The sequence below is a fragment of the Oncorhynchus keta genome, chromosome 34 (assembly GCF_023373465.1).
Source record: "Oncorhynchus keta strain PuntledgeMale-10-30-2019 chromosome 34, Oket_V2, whole genome shotgun sequence".
Lineage (NCBI taxonomy): Eukaryota > Metazoa > Chordata > Actinopteri > Salmoniformes > Salmonidae > Oncorhynchus > Oncorhynchus keta.
In genome coordinates, this window is record NC_068454.1 from 7,222,991 (window position 1) to 7,246,917 (window position 23,927).

Below are 23,927 nucleotides of genomic sequence, written 5' to 3' on the forward strand. Positions count from 1 at the left end.
AGACGCCAGGACAGCGGAGTCAATCACCACCTTCCGGAGACACCTGAAACCCCACCTCTTCAAGGAATACCTAGGATAGGGTAAGTAATCCTTCTCACCCCCCCCCCCCACCCCCCCTAAAAAGATTTAGATGCACTATTGTAAGTGGCTGTTCCACTGGATGTCATAAGGTGTATGCACCAATTTGTAAGTCGCTCTGGATAAGAGCGTTTGCTAAATGACTTAAATGTAAATGTAAATGTAATGTCCAGTCTAGGCCATTCTTGATTTGGCCCAAACATAGACGTATATAAATTACTTATTTTCAACTTTCATTCAGAACCGAAAATGAACCTGATTTCAACATCCATAAAATATGTTGTTTTTTTCTGGAAAAGATGCCTTTTAAACATACCTTTTCACCTTCCATTCAGAACCTAAATTTAACCTAACTTCGTCTTGTAAATAAGTATTTCAGACGTCCTTTTAACGTCATTATGCTTACTGGGACTATTCTAGTTTTGTGCGGGGGCGAATTTTTTTGGTCTCGCCTATTCCGGCATAACGCCAAGGACCGGTGTTGTGCCGAAAATCTCACCCCTGCCAGAATCCCCCATTCGCGTGAACGCGCACGCACTCAATTCTTCATTGCTGCGATTTGCTTGCTAGTTGAGATTTCTGATCACGTTAGGCTACGCCCTGGTGAAGTGCAGAATTTACCGTGAAATGATTATTTTCAAGCCTTTATTAACGAACAATGCAGTTTTCAGAAAATATAGTTAAGAAAATATTTACAAAATAAACTAATCCAGACATCCTGGAGTGCCCTGTAAACGTGAAGGAGATTGAGGTGACAAAAAAATCAGAGCGGTCAATCGAATCTCTTATGCAGAAGCGATTAACAGAATTGAGAAAATAAGTGATGCTAGTGAATATGTGGTTGTGGACGCATCACAGTCTGTAGTAAATGTTTGCTGCCAGCCAAAAGATAGCCTGTGCGTTAAAAGGGTGGATTTTGTGGCGTTCATTTCCACAGTTATAAACTGTGCGGCACAAGTCTCAAATAAGTATAATAATAAGAAACTGGACATTATTGCGGCAGAACGTTTTTGGGGACTTAGGGATCTTACATCTGAAGGCCCGCCCTCCCAGGTTCCCCGTGAGTCTGTGTACGGATCATATGGTTTATTTTGTTAACAGAAAAGTTGTTTGATTTAGTTCGTTTTTTGTTGTTTTTTGGTATTTTGTTCCATTTTGGGGAATCCTGTTTCCATCCCGCACAGCAGGTTGCCGGATGCACATTTAATTGTGCGATCGTCAATATACCATAGAAGAAGTCCATTCCACAAATAGAACAATGAGACAGATATTTCACCAGATGTATAAATGTAAAGCATCCGCTTGGCGTTTAAACTCCCTACCAAATATGGTAGTGAGAGGAAGCCCAGTGGCCGGCAGTGGTAGAAGACGCAACGAGATGGGTTTTGGCCAACATTCTGCACATTTTCTCATCGATTAAACATTTGTATCTCAATACAGTTTTCTGTTCCCAAAACTAGAATCTGTTGTAAACAAAGTGGACTACGTTTTGTAGACTTTAACATTTGCCAAAGTTGTAAAAAAAAAAATGCATTGTTTAGAAGAAACGCAAAGACGAATTTAGTTATTGCACACGCGCACTTCACCGAGTAGGGTTCCCTAACGTGAATATGCAGATCTCTGCTAGAACGGGCGAATAGGATCTCATCTCAATATGACTCATTTGTTCCCATTGCAAATGGCAGGCCCTGGTCTATCTTGGTTGAGTTATACACATATTTGCCCCATTGCCTTTTGGGAGCGTTCGACCTGGTTATCACGTGATTTCACGAAAACTAGTGACGTTCGGAAAACACACGTGACCGAAAGAAACGAACAAATTGCTCGTATTCACAGCACGGTCAGACTGTTTATGTCTATTTTCTCTTCTGCTTTTACCCACGGGGGAAAATATCACGTTCTTTGAAAGGGATTCATCAAGGAAGGCACATCTTCAGGTACAATTATTTATTAATGCCAGCATTTAGTTCGGATCAAGAAACCTGCAGGACAAGCGTAACGTTATCCCTTTACAAGCGAAGTCATTGTTAGAAACACTGTAGACTTGGAAGACTACACAAATCTCTATATTTTATTTTATTCATTAAAATTGTTTGTTGTTTTTAATCGTTTCAAGAGTTGCATACTGGTTGTAGACAACATATTTATATAAACACATGACAGTAGCCTAAAGTAAGCATAGATTGAGTCAAGTGTTGTGTACCTGTCCCGACGTTAGATCACACAACCTGATCGTTATAGCAATAGACGCCAAACAAACCTCACAGTACTGCATTACCTTTCCTTTTGTGTGAGTGAGAACTTCATTTTCACTTCTGAATTCAAGTGTCTTTTGTTTTTCAGAACATTGACCAACAATGGACCAGTCCTCTCGATAATTTTTTAAAAAGGTTTTAGGAATAAAAAAAGATATGAAATATATCCATCTATCTATTTATTTGATGTTGCAGTGTTTTTATGGTAAGTTGTCCACTGCTATTATGGGTTTATGAACAGGTTCAACTTAGCAGTGTTTACTGCTGAGCGTGTTTACTGCTGAACGTGTTTACTGCTGAGCGTGTTTACTGCTGAACGTGTTTACTGCTGAGCGTGTTTACTGCTGAACGTGTTTACTGCTGAACGTGTTTACTGCTGAACGTGTTTACTGCTGAACGTGTTTACTGCTGAACGTGTTTACTGCTGAACGTGTTTACTGCTGAACGTGTTTACTGCTGAACGTGTTTACTGCTGAACTTCTCAATACCTTTCGGATGCATTTCAGGGGCGGCAGGGTAGCCTTGTGGTTGGACTAGTAACCGGAAGGTTGCAAGTTCAAATCCCCAAGGTGACAAGGTACAAATCTGTCGTTCTGCCCCTGAACAGGCAGTTAACCCACTGTTCCTAGGCCGTCATTGAAAATAAGAATTTGTTCTTAACTGACTTGCCTAGTTAAATAAAGGTAAAAACTTCAAACCATACTGTCTTTTAGACTGAAGACTGATTTGTAATAAACTGTCATAGTCAAATTAAGAAAGGAACCATTGGCCGTTGATTACATAACATGGTGGGGTTACTGGCGGCTAGGTAACAAGTTATCGATTTACTGTACCTTGGCTGGGATAAGATACTGAAGTCTCTAGTTGCTCTCAGACATACACCCACAAACAGTCTGTGTCTGTGGGCAGTATAGTGTCTTGTACTGACATACTGTATGCTATCTTAATTTACGAGTTTAACGATACAGTCCCTCTCTGTATCCCCTTTTGCCATCCTAGCCCTGTGTACCCTCCCTGCTCCGGTCAATGTTACCATCGATTCTCTCAACTTCCACCATGTTCTCCGCTGGATCCCTGGGCCAGGCACACCACCCGGGACCATGTACAAGATCTTACACAGGTTGTCACCTACATCACCCATCATCATGATTTTGTTTGTGTTTGTCATATTGAATAATTCGACTACTGCATTGTGGTTAAGGTTTATGGACTTTAGACGAATGATGGAGATCTGATTGCCATGACACTTGATATGACTGGGTTGTAAACGTGTGTCAGACGTTAGGTGTAATAATAATGTCTCCCTGTCATGGCTTTTGATCCATCAGTACAGATCCCAACACATCTTGACCACCAAAGTCCATTTGATGTCACAAATCTGTCCAGTACTTTAAAAATATCCTCTCCTGTTGTCCTGGTTTCCAGTGGTTTGCAGAAGAGGATGTCTTCCTTAATTGACCCCCACGTAAGCGTAATGGACACTCACCAGGAGCTGTGCCAGGCCCGCCACGTCTGACTCATCCAGCTGTAACGCATATAATTCACTGACTTGTATGCGAAGCAGTAATTGTTTCAAAACATCTCCTGCCATGTCACTGATGCGTCGTGAAACAGTGTTGCTTGATGAAGAGACTGTCTGTATCGTTGTTTTGGGCCTTTTCCCCCAGCATTGTCCCAGCCCATATCCGTGGCAGCAGGAAGAATTAAGTCCTCCTCAATAATATGGTGCTTCCCTGTCCCAGCCACTCGGTAACTCACCATATAGGACACTTCTAGCCCCTTCTTATTAATGGTATCTGTTGCTTTTATACATGTCTTACTACTCGAAAGTCGTCTTAATTCTCGCTCAAAAAACTCCTGTGGCTTATTTTTCGAATTGTCATGTTTAGTTTCTAAATGTCTGCGCAAGAGTGAAGGTTTCAATCGAGAGAGTAACGGTGAATGTGATTGGATGAGTAACGGTGAATGTGATTGGATGAGTAACGGTGAATGTGATTGGATGAGTAACGGTGAATGTGATTGGATGAGTAACGGTGAATGTGATTGGATGTTAATAATTTGACAAGGCTACCTGTATTTGAGATTGTGTTGTTATTACGCCAGATGGTTTATCTTATTTTCGGCAGTGAAACGAGGCTACTCAGGTGAGGGGGAGAAAAAAAAACTCGCCCAAATGTATAGTCCCGTTGGAAAAATATAAAATGTGCTGTTTGATTATAATATTTTTGGTCTGTGAATCACATTTTTATTTGGCGTACCCCCTGACGGCATTGTGTGTTCCCCAGTTTGGAAAAACCCGATATAGAGGATATCGCCGTAGTCTAAAATCGGAATGAATGTAGACTGAATTATTTGTTTTCTGCTATTTAACGAAAGACATTCCCTATTCCTAAAGACTTCTTAACTAACTCAGCAATTTGCTTTTTTAGAAAGATAGCTTTTTCGTCAATTCAGATACCCAGATATGTATAACCCTGGACATGATCAATGTGGGCATCATCTAATGTACATATGGATAAATAATCAAGATAAATTTCCAATATGGATAAGTCATCAAGATACATTTCCAATATGGATAAATCATCAAGATACATTTCCAATCTTTTTGGAATATAATATATGCATGGATAAATACTCGTAAGCCATTATGGAACAGGAAATACTACTTTCTGGTTGGAAATGTGGTTACACAACACCACTCTGAGATAGAATATATCTTGTTGAGGTCTGAGGGCCACATTGATTCAAAATTATAATGATTTGGAATCCAAAATGAACTCACTGTATTTTGTCAATGAAGTAATTTAACTGGGTCTATTTTGTAATTTTATTCGCTACATTAAAAATGTACCTCCTGGTTTCTATCCTAACAGAGAAAACAACATGACCCTACAGATACAGCATCAAACCAACATGACAAATCAGAAGCTGGATCTGAAGTACCCCAAAGAAGAATACAGATTGTGTGTTCAGGCTTCCCACGAGCTCTTGGAGTCGCCCCTGACCGTGATCACCTTCACCCCCTTCACACAGAGTACGTCTGCTGGTCATTCTGTCTTGCTAATAGGTGGATGACTATACTTCTGCTAGGGATTTTAACCAGGTGTTTGTGTGAGGGCCATTCTTTGACATCACATAACACACTCTAGGCATGTATTTCAATGTGTCTTATAATATGTAATATAATATGTTGTTGTTAAAAAATAATAATAATTAAAGTAAAATATTTAATTGTGAAATGATGCTACAGTATCATATCTTTCACAGCTGTTATTGGTCCTCCGACATTGTCTTTGGAAGGATGTGGCAATTGTCTGGTAATCAACATCACACTACCTGAGATGGAAACCATTCGAAATGTCTATGGGAGCACCGTATCCTTTCAGATCCACTGGAAGAGAGCAGGAGAGACTCTGGTAAAAAAACAACAATGCCTATCCTTTCCCTGTCTTTCCTTTCCCTGTCTTTCCTTTCCCTGTCTTTCCTTTCCCTGTCTTTCCTTTCCCTGTCTTTCCTTTCCCTGTCTTTCCTGCCTATCCTTTCCCTGTCTTTCCTGCCTATCCTTTCCCTGTCTTTCCTGCCTTTCCTTTCCCTGTCTTTCCTTTCCCTGTCTTTCCTTTCCCTGTCTTTCCTGCCTATCCTTTCCCTGTCTTTCCTGCCTTTCCTTTCCCTGTCTTTCCTGCCTTTCCTTTCCCTGTCTTTCCTGTCTTTCCTTTCCCTGTCTTTCCTGCCTTTCCTTTCCCTGTCTTTCCTTTCCCTGTCTTTCCTTTCCCTGTCTTTCCTGCCTTTCCTTTCCTGTCTTTCCTGCCTTTCCTTTCCTGTCTTTCCTGCCTTTCCTTTCCCTGTCTTTCCCTTTCCCTGTCTTTCCTTTCCCTGTCTTTCCTTTCCCTGTCTTTCCTTTCCCTGTCTTTCCTTTCCCTGTCTTTCCTTTCCCTGTCTTTCCTTTCCCTGTCTTTCCTTTCCCTGTCTTTCCTTTCCCTGTCTTTCCTTTCCCTGTCTTTCCTTTTCCTGTCTTTCCTTTCCCTGTCTTTCCTTTCCCTGTCTTTCCTTTCCTGTCTTTCCTTTCCTGTCTTTCCTGTCTTTCCTTTCCCTGTCTTTCCTTTCCCTGTCCTTTCCCTGTCTTTCCTTTCCCTGTCTTTCCTTTCCCTGTCTTTCCTTTCCCTGTCTTTCCTTCCTTTCCCTGTCTTTCCTGTCTTTCCTTTCCCTGTCTTTCCTTTCCCTGTCTTTCCTGTCTTTCCTTTCCCTGTCTTTCCTTTTCCTGTCTTCATTGTAGTGTCAAATTCTATACATATATATTTTTTTTTTTATATGTATTTTTTTTTATTTTTACAAATTATGTCCATTTAATATTCATTTTCAGATCAAAGAGACCCGTACAACTCATTTAAGTTATATGCTGGAGAACTTGAATGTGGGCGCAGAGTACTGTGTGAGGGTGCATACGATGATCACCACCAACCAAAAAACACAGCTTTCTGAGTGGAAGTGTGCACACACCAGTATTGTGGAGGCTAACAGAGGTGAATATTGTCTATAGTTATGTTAGTCAGTGCTTCATCCTCAGTTTTACCATTATTCTGTTCATTCAGTGCACCTTGGATTGGGGTATAACCATGACTTGTTCTCCCCCCCCCCCAGTCCCTGCTGTTGTAGTTGGGGTGTCGGTTCTCCTCATTGTGAGTGGGGCAGGCCTGATGGTTCTCATGTTTGTCTTGTTCTACACTGGGTTCTTGTGCAAGTTGAAGACCCATCTGCCTAGATCACTGGTGAGAAATGGCTCTATCTTGTAGCTAACCACACCCTACACTCTCACTTCATTTGTTTCCATTTAAAGGGCTTTAGTGGCATGGGAAGCATATGTTTACATTCATCAAACTAATTTCTCACAACTCTCTCACTGTTTGTCTATGATATTATTTGTTTGGCTTTGTCATTGTTTATTTGTTGGTCCTGGATGTGAGTTTGAGGAGCTTAAGAAATGCAAAGCCAAAGTAAATTCCTGCAAAGGGCAAATAACATTAACTTCAACTCTTTCATGTCCTGTTGTCCACATAAAGTTAAATCAGCTTCAGGCAGTGACATCACTGTGCTTTTCTCTGTGTCTAACACAGCCTCTCTCTTCTCCCTCTCCCCTTGTAGACTGCCCTGGTTGAGGGCTACCTAGTCACCCCAGAGAGAACAGTTCCTGACCTGGTCTCCATATCCTCTGAGCCAGAGCAACAAGGGAAGGCCCTCACAACAAAAGCACACCACAACAGAGAGAACTTGAACCGAGCAGGGGAGGAAGAGGAGGAGGAGGATGAAGAGGAGGAGGGGGGAAACGGCATGGTCTACATGGACCGCGATGCGGGGCTCTCCTTTGATAGCAGCTCCAGCACCATACAGTCCCAGGAAGCATCAGGGGCTAATGTTGCCCTTCTTAACGTAGCAGGGCATTCTGGGGGGTTGAGTTTTGAGACAGCAGCTGAGGAGGAAGAGGAAGTTCCTGTGGGTGTGGTGGTGCTTGAAGGTCAGGGTCAGAGCGAGGTCAAAGGTGAACTAACTAAGGTCATTTCCAGCCTAGACGGAGATCAACCCAGACCTCTGGGACTTGTAGGGTTGGGTGGAGAGGAGGAGAAAGAGATGAGGGAGGTGGAGAAAGAGATGAGGGAGGAGACCTCTGGTAACGTCAATCTGTTCTCTGTGACTCTGGGGGCTTTAAAGAGGGAGGAGGAGGAGGAGGAGCATGAGACAGATGTTTTATTAGGCTGTTCCAAACTTGAGCAGAAGCCTCTACTTCCCATAGACTCCTTACAGAGGACATTAGGACTGGACAGCATGGGATCACAGGGTGAGATACAAGAAGATACAGGCCTAGTACTGTCACGGGCAGACTGCACACACAAATACTTTGAATATTCAGATAGACATGCTGTCAGCTGTACAAAGACATACTCTGACTGCCTGGTAACGCACACTGGCACTGTGCAGTCTCACAATGAGACAGAGGAGGAAGAGGAAGAAGAAGAAGAAGAAGACGACTTCTCAGGCTATATGGGACATTGATGCGTGCGTGCGTAGCGTGGTTCATTCTGCGTTGTGTACTTTTAATTAGGACGCTGCCACAACTGAAGGTCTGCTAGTTGAATTATTTTTATTTGCCCTGCACACAGAGACAACACACATTATGTTAACCCTTGGCACAGTCCTAGCTCTCAGGCACCTTGCTAGCCGAAGGTCAGGCAAAAGAGAACAATAAGAGGGTACGGAAATACAGATAACCCGCGATGGGCCAAACCAAAATATATACAAAATGTACAATATTGATATGAAAAAGTGTTTGTACACCAAAGAAAAACATTAGCTATGCAGCTGTAAATACATTAAAAAAAATACACTGAATTATTATTCTCAAATTATTAACATCCCCTCTTGACCTGGCCTATTTGAATTGGTCCTTGAGTGCAACTTGGTGCATAATCTAGGGGAACAACATCACATTGCTACACATGTGTGCTGTGTAGACAGACCTACAGTGTAAGTGTCTTAGCCGATAATTGCACAGATATTCCACCTGGTTGGGTATGCCTTCTATCACGTCCATTCCTTCCCAAATATTGTCTTCTGTTGAGAATGTGTGTAAAACAAAGGTATTCACACCTTCCCGATCCTCACCCAAAAACTAATGACCGCCTTAAAATGTCTCTACGTGTTATCGGGATTCTGTTCATTCGGATTTTTGAAATGATCTTTCTCAAAAACGTTTGTATATTGTCCCATACTATAGCGTGTACTATTAATTTGTATTTTTGTTTGTTATTTGGTGACATTAATGCAGTTCCTCCACCCCGACTTTGAATACCACTGATGTGTCCGTTTCATTCATTGTAATGTACGTGCAATTTTATGAAAGAAGAATATTAGTGCTCAATGATCAAATCGTGACCCGGTTTTTGTGTAGAATGTGTTTTTTTTAGGCTATTGTTTCTAAAAAGTTATTATGTGGGAAATTCCTTGATATACGTCGATACTTGTGTGTCATGTTAAAGTACACTGCTCTCTAAAAAAATTAATGCTTAGTGTGAAACCATGTCCCCCAGGAAAAGCCATTCCGTTCTTATAAAGATCTGTGGTTGGTTGCGCAACGTTTTGTCGTCATTTCCAGCAGCAGCGTTGTTATGCCGCGTTCAAAACAACTGGGAACTCGGAAAAAATGTGAGGTCGATGATCTTTCATGTGAGAAAATATGATATCTAGAAAGAGGCCCGAGTTCCCGATTTGGAATTCCGAGTTGGATGACCGTTCGAAATGATTTTCCCAACCGTAACTCGTTTTTTAACGCCTGTAAATCGGAGATTTCCGAGTTCCCAGTTGATTTGAACGCGGCAAAACCTTTTTTTGTATTTCTACTGGCAAGCTGGCAAGGCAAGCAGTTACGGAAAGCACCCCAATTGTGGCAGAGGACTGGCTCTTCTTGTTTGACTTTCTGTTGCCAACCAGGCAGAAATGTGAAATGTCATCTCATAACGGTAGCTATGTTTTTATTGTAATTGCATTATGCTTGGCGTTATCAAAGGATATCCACTGTTTGGCCTAGGCTTTGTTAGCGAGAAGCTAACGGAATCATGGCATTAGTGGAACCGAGCTGTTGTTTTACTAGCGGTTATCGTGTTTTGTTCTTACTATCTCTCTGCACGTTTATGTTGGTAATGTTGATGTAGCTATTTAGCAGGGGTGTAAAAAAAATACTTTGAAGTACCATTTAACGTTACCCCCATAAAACGACTTATCTGCTTTACTGTTTTATATTTTTTGACAACTTTTTTACTTCACTAAATTCCTAAAGAAAATGATGTACTTTTTTTTTTTACTCCATACATTTTAACCCTGACAACCCAAAAGTACATGTTACATTTTGAATGCTTAGACAGGACAGGAAAATGGTCCAATTCACGCACTTATTCAAGAGAACATCCCTGGTCCTCCCGCATCTGATCTGCGGACTCACTAAACACAAATGATTCCGTTTGTAAATTTATGTCTCACGATCCGTAAATAAAAACTATACATTTATGCGGTCTGGTTTGCTTAATATATGCAATTTTAACAGATTTCTACTTCTGATACTGAAGTATATTTAAAGTCAAATACATTTAGACTTTTACTCAAGTAGTATTCTACTGGGTGAATTTTACTCGAGTCATTTTCTATTGAGGTACTCTGTACTTTTACTCAAGTATCCACCTCTGCTAGTTGGCCACCTGAAACGAGAATTTGTGATATCAACTAGTTATGCCACATAGCTACAAAAGTTCCCATTTCCATTATCACAAAGCAGCAGATTTCTGTAAAAAAAAAAAGAGTTAAGGAAAAGAAACACATTCTGACACCACCCCGGTTGCAATAGCCTAATGTAGCTTACCAAATTAGTCTGTTTTTCCTTTTTATCTTTCCGAAATTCCAGCACAATGTTGGTTTGAGTTGTGAATTATGAACCCCAGACGCCCTCAATCACATAAAAATGAACACGGTTAAACAGTACATCCACAACTCAATCATCCGATCCTTTGAAACCAAGTGAACAAACACCACACCCAAAGAGACAATGAAGCCCGTCTGTCCTTTTCAGCTACAAGAGGATGGACATGAGAGCTGCTGCACAGTGGAGTCAAGGTGGAGGATGTACGAGTCAGCTTGATTGACATGACACACCAAGTGTTGTGGCAATGGTGTCATGTCTCCAGTGATATGGATGGTTACCTGGTTACTACAGGCACATTCAGGTGAGCCATTTTTGAATAGCTTGTCGTCCCTCTGCATCTTGTACAATATATATTTTCCTCAGTAATGTTACGGCTTCATAATTGTAGTCATCATTACTGTATTTCCGAGTGACTGTCCAGTGTGATTTCTTTGAAATAATGACCTATAATTAATTACATTATGAGTGAAATATCATTTTTTGGGGGATGGAAAACTAAAAATGTTAAAAATAATCTTTCCTGTGTTTGAATGGTGTGGCCGTACCCCAACAACAAAATGGTGTGGGTGTAGGCCTATACTTTAAGTTGGGTGTGGTATATTTAAGCAATATGGCCCGAAGGGGTGCGGTATTTGGCCAATATAGCACAGCTAAGGACTGTTCTTACACACGACACGAAGCGGAGTGCCTGGATAAAACTCTTAGCTGTGGTATATTGGCCATATATCACAACCCCCCGAGATGCCTTACTGCTATTATTAAAGACTGGTTACCAACGTAATTAGAGCAGTAAAACAAGTGATTTTTGTGTCATAGTATGCTGTGGTATACGGTCTGATATACCACAGGTTTTCAGCCAATCAGCATCCAGGACCCAAACGACACACTAAATAAAATGTATTTTCCTCTTCTTTCTCAGCTGTGTGTGATCTGCCTGCTCCAGTCAATGTGACTCTCTCCTCCAGACATTTTGTCCACGAGCTGAGGTGGGACCCAGGCTCGGGGTCCCCCAGGAGCGTGTACTACCGCGTGATGATTTTCTCTAGCAGGTATGATGTAGGTGTGTCGTTCTGTATGAGTATCTCTCTCGCTCTTTGATCCTCTCAGTTACAAACTGCTTTCCCTTGATGTGTTTCCTCTTTGAATGATTCAGTACTGTAATCACAACATATTGGTTGATTCTGGGTTAAACTTAGACCATTGTTTATATTCAGAAGTATCTTGTTTTAAGGAGTGATAGCGACTGGTTTTTGTTTTACCTCAGAAGTTAATGGTTATCTGTAGGAGCCAGATGGCTTTGGAATGTGTTGGGTGGACGGGAGGAAGTCACAGGATTGCTATAGGGGATACGGATGGTGTCGTGGAAATTTCCTCTATTTACCAAATCATGGGAGCAAACCAAACACTCGTCAGAGTTAGTTATAAAAGTCCATCTTTAATTATATGAGCTCTTATCACAATCCTGTGACTCTCAGATAAATTCAGTGTCTCCCCAGTGAATTCTCTGAGAGTCCCTTACAATGCAACTGAGTTGCTTTAATAGCAAAGACACCCATAGTCAGACAGCATAGACATAATTCATCGTTCAGCTTTGTCTCCTTTCCCAAAACCCCAGAACCATAAACCAATCCTCCAAATCAACAGGCATATATCAAATTGTCATTTAGATACAACCACTCTAAATACAAACTCCTGGACAAACTCACGGATAGGAGAGTGACCCTACAGGTCAACAAAGAGGGAGCATAGAATGATTCCAGACACTGCAACCCCTCCTTTCCCCACTGGGAAAGTTAGGGAGTATAAGATATGTTTACACATGATGACACTTTGACCTCTCCCCTCTCACGTGGCCCATGCAACTTAGTTTTGACATAGAACAGATAACTGCAACCTCGCCACAGAATTACACAAAAACACCATTCTGATGGGAAGTAACTTACACACATTTGATGAATATTAAATATCTTACAAATGTTACCAACATATTCTGATAATTCCACGACAATGGTGATCTGTGGGTTAGGAAAATGAGGGGTTCAGGTCAGGTCCCCTTAAAGGGAGAAATGATGCTTTATTGCCCTATTACTTTGTCTTCCCGTCAAACCATAATAGATGTAAGGATTAGAGAGAAGGAGTTGTGCCTAAATTGGAGTATATATACTAGTGGTGGTGGTGGAAACATGTTTTGTCTAATGCAGTTGTATTGTCCCTCTGGGAAGAATAAACTTGGTTAAGCTTTCATAATGAGAATTAGAACCAAACTATATCATATACCTAGGTGAAGATAGACTTGTCAGAACATGACTTGGGAGTGTCTTCTTGTATTTTAGCTCAATGATACACACACCATACTAACTACCGTAATTTCTGGACTATTAAGCGCACTTGAATATAAACCGCACCCACTGAATAACATTTTAAAAAGTGTATTTTGTACATAAATAAGCCGCACATGTCTATAATCCGCAGGTGCCTACCGGTGCATTGAAACAAATTAACTTTACACAGCCTTTAAACGAAACACGGCTTGTAACAAAAAATAAAAAAAATAGCAGTAAACAGTAGCCTACCAAGAAAGTCATTGGTCACCATCTTCCTCCTCCTGTGCACTGAAACCACTGAAGTCATCTCCTTCGGTGTCGGAGTTGAATAGCCTCAGAATTGCTTCATCCGATGTTGGATCGCTGCCCTCTTCAACACGCAGCAGCCTTTCGAAACCCGTTGATGATAGTGGATTTTTTGACAATGCTCCACGCTGTCAGCAGCTCTATTTCCTTTTCCAACAGCCAGATCGATCGCCTTCAACTTGAAAGCTGCATCATATGCATTTCTCCGTGTCTTTTGTCATGATGAGGGTGACAAAATGACTACCGTAATCAGAATGATGAAGTTTGAGCGCGCTCGACTTACGTCACATTATGTGACGGTGCTCAGTTTTTTTGTCGGCATGAATCTTGTGAAAGCGGGAAAAATCCATAAATTAGCCGCGTCAATGTTTAAACCGCGAGGTTCAAAGCGTGGGAATAAAGTAGTGGCTTATAGTCTGGAAATTACGGTACTGTGTAATGTTAGGCCAACTAGCAAACAAATAAGCTAGACTTGAACTTCTCTCTCTCTCTCTGCCTATCATTAACTCTCTCTTTTTTCCCCCTCATTTAAATTAGGGGTGGCCAGTTTTGGGAGGTGGTGGCTGGTTGTGAGCACGTGGAGTCCCCTCTGGTGTGTAACCTGACTAAAGCATTCTCAAGCCGCAGTCAAACCTACTACAACAAGGTGTTTGCTGTGTCTGGGGACGAAGTCTCACCCCCGGGCAACCAAAGCGGCTTTAAACCCATCGATGGCAGTGAGTGTCAGCGTTTCCTCATTCACGCCGAAAAAGAGAGCAGGCCAGTGCTTATCAGGGTTGTGGGGGAAGGAGGGGCCGGGAATGGAGTTTGTAGGGTTAATGTTAAAATACTTTAGAGTTGTGTTCAGAAGCGCTAGCAGAACAACTAGTAGGCTGACACGTTCTTCATTTAAAAAAACATGTTCTCCCCTTTCTGGAGAGACTTTAAAACTGCTTGGTTGAACAGCAGCCACTAAGTGCTGTTTGTCCCTCTGTGTGTCCTGTAGCCCTCCTGGACCCGCCCGTGGTGAGTGTTAAGGCCTGCGGCAGCACTCTGTGTGTGAACCTGAGGCCTCCTGTGGACGGCTTGTGGGATGTCTACAACAGTTTCCGCTACAGTATAAGCATCAGAAGAAGCAGGCATGGAGCTAAGGTGTGGACAGGAAGAGCCAAACCTTTTGACAATCTAAAACATGCCTACGGGTTGGAGCTACATGGGTCATTTTGATATTGAGTGACAGATTCACACACGGTATAACATCATCACTGCATCGTCAGAGATGCTTTACTTATTGCATGCCGTGTTCTCATTTCAGTGCTGAATAACTCTGTGTATTCAAGCATGACGCATTGGTTTGATTGGTTTCTGTTGTGTGTCCAAGTACTCTGAGGAGATGACGTCTCTGAAAGAAAAGATTCTAAATAACCTGGCTCCAGGCAGAGAGTACTGTGTCTCCGTCAGAATAAGGGACAGCGAGGAGAGAAGCGACAAGAACTCTTCCTACAGCCAACCACACTGTGCCTTCACAGCTGCCAAGTATAACGCAGGTACACTGTGTGTGTGTGTGTGTGTGTGTGTGTGTGTGTGTGTGTGTGTGTGTGTGTGTGTGTGTGTGTGTGTGTGTGTGTGTGTGTGTGTGTGTGTGTGTGTGTGTGCACACATATGTGGTCTTTGTGTTCTGACTGTCGATCTCTCTCCACAGATGCAGAGATCTCAGTGGTTTTGTGTTTGCTTGTGTTGTCTGGGCTGTTAACTACTACCCTACTATTCCGCACTGGATTCATCTGTCTGAGACGACACCTTCCAGAAGTACTGGTAAGCTATAGACTGATACAGATAGATCTATTCTAGCCCTGGTTTCAATCAATCAATCTATTTTATAAATATCTTTTAACAACAGCAGTTGTCACAAAGTGCTTCACAGATACCAGCCTAAAACCCCAGAGAGAAAGCAATGCAGAAGCACAGAAACTAGGAAATACACCCTAGAAGGCAGGACATGGTTGGAATATTCGATCAGAAGGGGTCTGGGACTGGCCTCCCGAGTGGCGCAGCGGTCTGAGGCACTACATCTCAGTGCTAGAGGCGTCACTACAGACCCTGGTTCCATCCCAGGCTGTATCACAGCGTTCTGAGGCACTACATCTAAGTGCTAGAGGCGTCACTACAGACCCTGGTTCCATCCCAGGCTGTATCACAGCGGTCTAAGGCACTGCATCACAGTGCTAGAGGCGTCACTACAGACCCTGGTTCCATCCCAGGCTGTATCACAGCGGTCTAAGGCACTGCATCACAGTGCTAGAGGCGTCACTACAGACCCTGGTTCCATTACAGACTGTATCACAGCGGTCTAAGGCACTGCATCACAGTGCTAGAGGCGTCACTACAGACCCGGGTTTGATCCCAGGCTGTGACGCATCTGGCCGAGACCGGATGACCCATGAGGCGGCTCACAATTGGTCCAGGTTAGGGGAGGGTTTGGCGTAGTCCTTGTCCCATCGTGTTCTAGCTACTCCTTGTGGCGAGCCGGGCGCATGCATGCTGACTTTGGTCGCCAGCTGTACAGCCGGCGTGTGCAGCTGGTGTGTGCAGCTGGCTTCCGGGTTAACCAAGCAGTGTGTCAAGAAGCAGTGCGGCTTGGCTGGGTTGTGTTTCGTAGGACGCATGGCTCTCGACCATCGCCTCTCTTGAGGAGTTGCAGCGATGAGACAAGACTGTAACTACCAAGTGGATACTGTGAAATTGGGGATAAAAAGAGGTCTGGAACAAGGTAGAACTGACTGAACTGACTGAAGAGCGGTCACGTTCACAAATCTTAACATTAGCTCATGCTAAAATGTCAACAGGAGGCTCAGACAGTGGAGATTTGACAGCCCTGCACAATTATTTTTTTAATCTTCAACATAGAAAATGCTACTAAAAATAACCCATGATTCACCAAACTATATTTTGAAAGGGGAAGCAAAGTACTTTAAGCACGTGTTTTTGTGTTAGTCCACTAGCCGAAGATAATTGTATGGATTTTTTTTCTACTATTAATGTAAAATTAACAACCGTACAGAAAGACTCATGTGAAGGCCAAATTACAAAGGATGAATTTCTTGACTCAATTAAAGGCTTTATGTCTGAGAGAACTCCAGGCTTGGATGGCATACCAGTGGAAGTATACCACACTTTTAATATAGTCAGAAGACCACGATTAGCATGTTTTAATAGAAATGGTAGATTACCAGATACTCAACAAGGTGTGATTTCATTATTACTGAAACAGGACCCAGGTGGTAAATATAAAGATCCAATCCATTTAAACAAAATTGGAGGCCCCTTACATGTCAGTGTTCTAGTCAAATGCATAGAATTAAAAATGTATTGTTTGATTTGATATTTGATATTCAACCTAATCAGACAGATTTTTTTTTTTACATCGATGATACAATGGAGATAATATAAGATAAATACTGGAAACAATAGAACACTATAAAAAATAATCTGGGAAACCAGGCCTGGTATTCATAACTGACTTTAAAAATGATTTTGATTAAGTATGCCTGGAATTTATAAGCGATGAGACAAGATAGTAGCTACTAAACAATTGGATACCACAAAATTGGGGAGAAAAAGGGGAAAAATAAAAAAAGGAATCTCAGACGACACGAAATAGAGGTTGAACAGGCTAGTAATAGGGGTTGCAACAATTTCGGCAGATCATTTTTTAGAAAGAAAGGGTCTAGATTGTCTAGCCCGGCTGATTTGTATGGGTCCAGATTTTGCAGCTCTTTCAAAACATCAGCTGACTGGATTTGACCCTGCCTATACCTAACAACCTGTTTTTTTAAAATGATATCATCAAAAAATATTCAAGTTTATCTGAAATGGCAAATCCGACAAAATTAAACAGGATTATTTATATAATGAAGATGAATTCGGAGAAATGATTAAATATCGAAGGATTAGACCTCTTACTAAAAGCTTCAGTCATACAAACATTATTTTAAATCCAGACTGGTTCTCTAGCAAATTAGTAAGAATGTCTCACCCCATGTTCAAGAATGGCCTTTTTCCATTTATTCAGATTACGATCTATTACTTTCGGATATTTTAAAATTAAATCATCTGCAAAATATTGCTATATTTAAAACAAGCCTTAGAAAGTTGGTTTCAATTTCAGTTTAATCCACCAGAAAAGACAGAACAAATAATAAAACGGATATTGTGGTTAAACTCAAATATACTAATAGATTAAAAAAATTAAAAACATAAAAAAAAAAAAGTATAATCTTTATAAATATCATAAATATGACTGGTGGAGTTAAGTCACACATGCAGTTTACAGAAATACATGGAAATGTCTGCTTTACCCAAAATTACAATCAACTAATTGCAGCAAAATAACGGCGGATTCACAACTTAGAATTTGTCTATTTAAATTAGTATACAAAATTTGAATAAATAATTTTGTACATGTGTAGATTGTTTTTGGTCGCAGGTCCAGATGGTTGGAGAAGTGCAACATTGACTTGGAACAGTTAGCACTACTGGGTGATTTGATAAATAATATAGTAATACTTTTAGCAATTAAAAAACAAATATTTAATATACAATCAGTAGAAACTATGAGAATAAGAAAGATTCAAAACTTTTGAACATCATAGCACAGTTGAAAAATATATGGCAAGTAAGAAATACAAAGGTGATAGTGTGAAGAGATTTTCTGAGAGGGGTTGTGTGGAGCTAAAGGATGGGATTAGAAACTACAAGATAACTAATGTAAAATATACTTTGTCCGTGTATATAAGTTCAGAACTTTTGTGAAACATAACAGCACAGTTGAAAAATAGAAATAAAACTGGATGGACTTCAGAGATCGATGGGAGGGGTTCGTGGTAGCTGAAGGATGGGATTTAAAAAATAAAATAAAAAACACACACGATAACTATTGTAAAATACATTGTGTAAAGGAAAATATAAATACATTTTAATATATACAGTACCAGTCAATGTCTTCATTATTATTCTACAATGTAGAAAATAGTAAAAAAAAAAAAAAAAACCTTGAATGAGTAGGTGTCCAAACTTTTGACTGGTACGGTATATGTTTACAACAACAAAAATATACAGGGGGATTGGAAGTGATGCAGACAATTACATTTGATAGAAGCTACAATCTGTCTGCACTGTTAAAGCTGATCTACACCCTAACAAAAAGAAAGACAGCCCTGCACAATGCCGGAAAGAGCTGCAAGTCACACACAACCAACCAACTGTGATGCATGTAATTGTGCTGTGCTCAAAGACTGAAACGGCACTGTGTTTACCAGACAGCTGAAGCCCCAGGCTGCTGCAACCAACTTGGTTTTTAAAAAAGCCCTCTTGTTTCTCTCCTAGTGTCTTTATCGGATACATGTGTATACAGTGCATTCAGAAAGCACTCAGACCCTTTGACTTTTTCCACATTTTGTTACGTTACAGCTGTATTCTAAAGTTTTTATTAAATAAAACATTTCCCTCATCAATCTACACACAATACCCCATAATGACATCACAATACCCCATAATGACATCACAATACCCCATAATGACAAAGCAAAAAAACAAGTTATTAAACATTTTTGCAAATGTATATAAAGAAACGTATTTACGTAACGAATTCAGACCCTTGGCGATGAGACTCTGTTTAGGTCCGGTGCATTCTGTTTCTATTGATCATCCTTGAGATGTTTCGATTAACTTTATTGGAGTCCACCTGTGGATGTCATAAGGTGAATGCACCAATTTGTAAGTCGCTCTGGATAAGAGCGTCTGCTAAATGACTTAAATGTAAATTAAATTGATTGGGCATGATTTGGAAAGGCTCACACTTGTCTATTTAAGGTCCCACAGTAGACGGTGCATGTCAGAGCAAAAAAAAAACAACCAATGAGGTCGAAGTCCATATTTGCAAACACTTTTTTTTTTACAGTTTTTGCTTTGTCATTGTGGGGTATTGTGATGTCATTGTGGGGTATTGTGTGTAGATTGATGAGGGGAAAAAAACAAATGTGATACATTTTAGAATATGGCTGTAACGCAACTAAATGTGGAAAAACAGTAATCCAACTCAGGCCTCTCTACACCTTTGTCTCTGAAGATCAATGACGTCATTATTTGACCTTGTATTTTTCAAAGTTCCCAGTTGTTTTGAACAAAGCATTAAACCACTACGGAATTTACATTAATGTGTCGTACAGGGGAATGGGTGGGTCTGATTTAAACCACACAGCTGAATTAACATATCACACAGTGGAGGGGGGGTCTGATTTAAACCACACAGCTGAATTAACATATCACACAGTGGAGGGGGTCTGATTTAAACCACACAGCTGAATTAACATATCACACAGTGGAGGAGGGGAGGGGGTCTGATTTAAACCACACAGCTGAATTAACATATCACACAGTGGAGGGGGTCTGATTTAAACCACACAGCTGAATTAACATATCACACAGTGGAGGGGGTCTGATTTAAACCACACAGCTGAATTAACATATCACACAGTGGAGGGGGGGTCTGATTTAAACCACACAGCTGAATTAACATATCACACGGGGAGGGGGTCTGATTTAAACCACACAGCTGAATTAACATATCACACAGTGGAGGGGGTCTGATTTAAACCACACAGCTGAATTAACATATCACACAGTGGAGGGGGTCTGATTTAAACCACACAGCTGAATTAACATATCACACAGTGGAGGGGGGTCTGATTTAAACCACACAGCTGAATTAACATATCACACAGTGGAGGGAGGGGGTGATTTAAACCACACAGCTGAATTAACATATCACACAGTGGAGGGGGGGTCTGATTTAAACCACACAGCTGAATTAACATATCACACAGTGGAGAGGGGTCTGATTTAAACCACACATCTGAATTAACATATCACACAGTGGAGGGGGGGTCTGATTTAAACCACACAGCTGAATTAACATATCACACAGTGGAGGAAGGGGGGTCTGATTTAAACCACACAGCTGAATTAACATATCACACAGTGGAGGGGGGTCTGATTTAAACCACACAGCTGAATTAACATATCACACAGTGGAGGAAGGGGGGTCTGATTTAAACCACACAGCTGAATTAACATATCACACAGTGGAGGGGGGTCTGATTTAAACCACACAGCTGAATTAACATATCACACAGTGGAGGGGTCTGATTTAAACCACACAGCTGAATTAACATATCACACAGTGGAGGGGGTCTGATTTAAACCACACAGCTGAATTAACATATCACGGAGGGGAGGGGGTCTGATTTAAACCACACAGCTGAATTAACATATCACACAGTGGAGGGGGGTCTGATTTAAACCACACAGCTGAATTAACATATCACACAGTGGAGGGGGTCTGATTTAAACCACACAGCTGAATTAACATCACACAGTGGAGGGGGGTCTGACATAAACCACACAGCTGAATTAACATATCACACAGTGGAGGAGGGGTCTGATTTAAACCACACAGCTGAATTAACATATCACACAGTGGAGGGGGGGGTCTGATTTAAACCACACAGCTGAATTAACATATCACACAGTGGAGGGGGGGTCTGATTTAAACCACACAGCTGAATTAACATATCACACAGTGGAGGGGGGGTCTGATTTAAACCACACAGCTGAATTAACATATCACACAGTGGAGGGGGGGTCTGATTTAAACCACACAGCTGAATTAACATATCACACAGTGGAGGGGGGGTCTGATTTAAACCACACAGCTGAATTAACATATCACACAGTGGAGGAAGGGGGGTCTGATTTAAACCACACAGCTGAATTAACATATCACACAGTGGAGGGGGGTCTGATTTAAACCACACAGCTGAATTAACATATCACACAGTGGAGGAAGGGGGTCTGATTTAAACCACACAGCTGAATTAACATATCACACAGTGGAGGGGGGTCTGATTTAAACCACACAGCTGAATTAACATATCACACAGTGGAGGGGGTCTGATTTAAACCACACAGCTGAATTAACATATCACACAGTGGAGGGGGTCTGATTTAAACCACACAGCTGAATTAACATATCACACAGTGGAGGAGGGGAGGGGGTCTGATTTAAACCACACAGCTGAATTAACATATCACACAGTGGAGGGGGTCTGATTTAAACCACACAGCTGAATTAACATATCACACAGTGGAGGGGGGGGTCTGATTTAAACCACACAGCTGAATTAACATATCACACAGTGGAGGGGGTCTGATTTAAACCACACAGCTGAATTAACATATCACACAGTGGAGGGGGGTCTGATTTAAACCACACAGCTGAATTAACATATCACACAGTGGAGGAGGGGTCTGATTTAAACCACACAGCTGAATTAACATATCACACAGTGGAGGGGGGTCTGATTTAAACCACACAGCTGAATTAACATATCACACAGTGGAGGGGGTCTGATTTAAACCACACAGCTGAATTAACATATCACACAGTGGAGGGGGTCTGATTTAAACCACACAGCTGAATTAACATATCACACAGTGGAGGAGGGGGGGTCTGATTTAAACCACACAGCTGAATTAACATATCACACAGTGGAGGGGGTCTGATTTAAACCACACAGCTGAATTAACATATCACACAGTGGAGGGGGGTCTGATTTAAACCACACAGCTGAATTAACATATCACACAGTGGAGGGGGTCTGATTTAAACCACACAGCTGAATTAACATATCACACAGTGGAGGGGGGGAGGGGGGGTCTGATTTAAATCACACAGCTGAATTAACATATCACACAGTGGAGGGGGGGAGGGGGGGTCTGATTTAAACCACACAGCTGAATTAATATATCACACAGTGGAGGGGGGGTCTGATTTAAACCACACAGCTGAATTAACATATCACACAGTGGAGGGGGGGAGGGGGTCTGATTTAAACCACACAGCTGAATTAACATATCACACAGTGGAGGGGGTCTGATTTAAACCACACAGCTGAATTAACATATCACACGGGGGGGCAGGCTAACAATGTGCCAATGAAAGCTGCTCACTATTTGATTTGTTCTATCATGAAGTGTTGACCACAACGGTGCTTTTAGTATTCATGAGGTGACCTTAGTCACAGGCTCACACATGGTGTCAAAAGAGGCGCAACGCTCTGTTGATTTTAAGACTTATTTAGTTTTTTTTAGTCTACGTAATCTACGTATTTAAAAACATTTTCGGTAGCCATGGTCTTATTCTGTGGTACGTGTCTGACTCCTCACCTCACAGATGAACTCTTATCTCTCCTCTGCAGAGCTCAATACAACACCACGAGCAGAGCCTATACACAGTGCCCTGTGATGAGAAACCATGTCCCTCGGTGCTTCCAGTGCCACCATCGCCCCCTTCAGGAAGCACTGGGAAGGACACAGAGAGTGAGGAAGAAAGCGAGACAGAGACAGAGCGAAGCAGTGGGGGAGGACAAGGATACAAGACACGAGGGATCACTGCTGGTCAGACGTCTCATAACCCCCTCTCTTCCTCCTCTTCCTCTAGAGCAGAGGTGTTCCTACACCCCTATCTAAGCACACGCTCTCTGGCATCTCCCACTGACACTCAGACCACCGCTGAGACGCAGTCCAACCGCCCTCACGTTCCTCTCTTCATAACCAGCGACCAGCAGCCTGAATCTCTGCTCAGACCTGACGGCCTCTCAATGTCTCTATCAAACAACCATCCACCGTCTGGACCCTCACAAACCAGCCAGCTTACAGAGCCAGCTCAATGTGCCTCATGGGGACAGGACTTGAGCTTCAGTCTTTCCTCAGAGAGGGACACAGGGGGATTTCATCCGGAGGAGGAGGAGGAGAGCTGCTTGGATGTCAACCTGCTGTCTGTAACCCTAGGTAGACATGAGGAGATGAAGGATCCAGAACCCCGCTCTCTGGGGGTGCCCCCTGAGCCCACCACTCCCTTCCTGCCCTCTGACACCAAGTGTTGGGCCACAGAGCCTGCCACAACACAGACGCACACTGCTACCTCTGAGGAAGAGGAGGAGGAAGATGAGGAGTATTTTGGTTACATGAGGCGATGAGAGAAGTAATTTGTTGCACAATTAACCATTCCATTTTTCTTTTTTTTTGCCAGGAGGTTTTTGATTTGTTAAGGAAAGCCACATGGTGCCTACCTGTGGACATTCAGTGTACTCTTCTGGCATAAATATCAAGGTCCCAAGGTAGCCTGACGTGGCTTCCTTGTCCTTCCTTTATTTTTGTTATAACCTTTATTTAACTAGGCAAGTCAGTTAAGAACAAATTCTAATTTACAATGACGGTCTACTGGGGAACAGTGGGTTAACTGCCTTGTTCAGGGGAACAGTGGGTTAACTGCCTTGTTCAGGGGAACAGTGAGTTAACTGCCTTGTTCAGGGGAACAGTGGGTTAACTGCCTCGTTCAGGGGAACAGTGGGTTAACTGCCTCGTTGGGTTAACTGCCTCGTTCAGGGAACAGTGGGTTAACTG

General features: G+C 41.9%; 2 protein-coding genes across 3 annotated transcripts; both read left to right on the forward strand.

Annotated features, from left to right (window-relative positions):
* Positions 1–1,710: 1,710 nt before the first annotated feature.
* On the forward strand, positions 1,711–10,385 carry LOC118375693 (interferon lambda receptor 1-like). 2 transcript variants are annotated; one of them, XM_035762288.2, is made up of 8 exons: positions 1,711–2,015; positions 2,422–2,538; positions 3,333–3,453; positions 5,207–5,367; positions 5,601–5,749; positions 6,694–6,853; positions 6,972–7,099; positions 7,473–10,385. In XM_035762288.2, the coding sequence occupies exons 2-8, from the start codon at positions 2,490–2,492 to the stop codon at positions 8,376–8,378; spliced, it is 1,674 nt and encodes a 557-aa protein (XP_035618181.1). In that variant the 5' UTR covers positions 1,711–2,015; positions 2,422–2,489; the 3' UTR covers positions 8,379–10,385. The 2 variants fall into 2 exon arrangements, with proteins under 2 accessions (XP_035618181.1, XP_035618182.1); XM_035762289.2 differs by lacking the exon at positions 2,422–2,538 and having other exon boundaries at positions 1,712–2,015.
* LOC118375694 (interferon lambda receptor 1-like) lies at positions 9,712–23,883 on the forward strand. The gene is made up of 8 exons (XM_035762291.2): positions 9,712–9,841; positions 10,942–11,095; positions 11,714–11,843; positions 13,962–14,140; positions 14,410–14,555; positions 14,785–14,950; positions 15,106–15,218; positions 22,721–23,883. Exons 2-8 carry the CDS (start codon positions 11,047–11,049, stop codon positions 23,498–23,500), a joined length of 1,563 nt encoding a protein of 520 aa, XP_035618184.2. The 5' UTR covers positions 9,712–9,841; positions 10,942–11,046; the 3' UTR covers positions 23,501–23,883.
* Positions 23,884–23,927: the final 44 nt, after the last annotated feature.